The sequence below is a fragment of the Drosophila innubila genome, unplaced genomic scaffold, assembly GCF_004354385.1.
Source record: "Drosophila innubila isolate TH190305 unplaced genomic scaffold, UK_Dinn_1.0 217_U_U, whole genome shotgun sequence".
In the NCBI taxonomy this organism is placed as follows: Eukaryota; Metazoa; Arthropoda; class Insecta; order Diptera; family Drosophilidae; genus Drosophila; species Drosophila innubila.
The window spans coordinates 1-915 of NW_022995536.1; the positions used below are offsets into that span (position 1 = coordinate 1).

Here is a 915-nt window from a genome sequence, read left to right on the forward strand (position 1 = left end):
ATAATATCTTAATAGATGACATATAGAACAGGGTAGCTGCAAGTCGAGTAGTGTTTCCTGAAACCCAAACACAACCCTGTGTCATAATAACCATTATTAATACTCGCACTTCTGTTGACAATGAAGTATGACAATCATAGCCATATGACATTTGAATGTCAATGACTTGATCCTAACTGTGACTTGCTGCTAACAACCAGCCATAAAAAGTTTTGTTGCCCTTTAACCCTTGTATATATATATATGTATCTTAAGAATAATACTCCTAAGCCCGAAACAGAACCTAAGTCAATAAGTTTTGTCCCTTGCTTTTGTCAGTTGTAATGTGGCGTAATTAAATATGTTTACGGCGTGTTTAATTGCACCTTTTTCTGGCTAAAACTTATCCCAAAAAAAAAGAATAATTAGTCGTAAGACTGAAATGGCTAACTGTTGTGATAGGCCCTTAACTTGGCCAAGTTAGGAGCACAGCAGCCCGAATTTATTGTCAACCTCTTAACTGTTATGCTCATCTCATAACGGAGACCAAGACCTAACTTTTTGTGTATATTTTATGAATATATTTAAAGCACACACTCACGGGTCACAGTGGCAAGGTGATGGCGGCCAAGTACGTGCAAGAGCCCATTAAAGTGGTAACCGGAAGTCATGACCGGACATTGAAGATCTGGGACTTGCGTAGCATCGCCTGCATTGAGACAAAGTTTGCCGGATCGAGTTGCAATGATTTATGCACCACGGACAGTCTGGGCTCGACAATCATCAGTGGACACTACGATAAGAAGATACGATTCTGGGATATACGAACTGAGAAACAAGCCGATGATGTTCTCATGCCTGCCAAGATCACCTCGCTGGATCTATCAAAGGGTGAGCGGATTATCTTGCTTTATTTAATATTATTGCGCAATAAAA

General features: G+C 39.8%; 1 protein-coding gene across 1 annotated transcript; it reads left to right on the forward strand.

Annotated features, from left to right (window-relative positions):
- Positions 1–549: 549 nt before the first annotated feature.
- On the forward strand, positions 550–870 carry LOC117793223 (autophagy-related protein 16-1-like; the record flags this gene model as incomplete). Its single annotated transcript, XM_034633514.1, has 1 exon — positions 550–870. A coding segment is annotated over exon 1 (271 nt), but the record flags the coding sequence as incomplete, so codon positions are not given.
- Between the last annotated feature and the right edge of the window lie 45 nt (positions 871–915).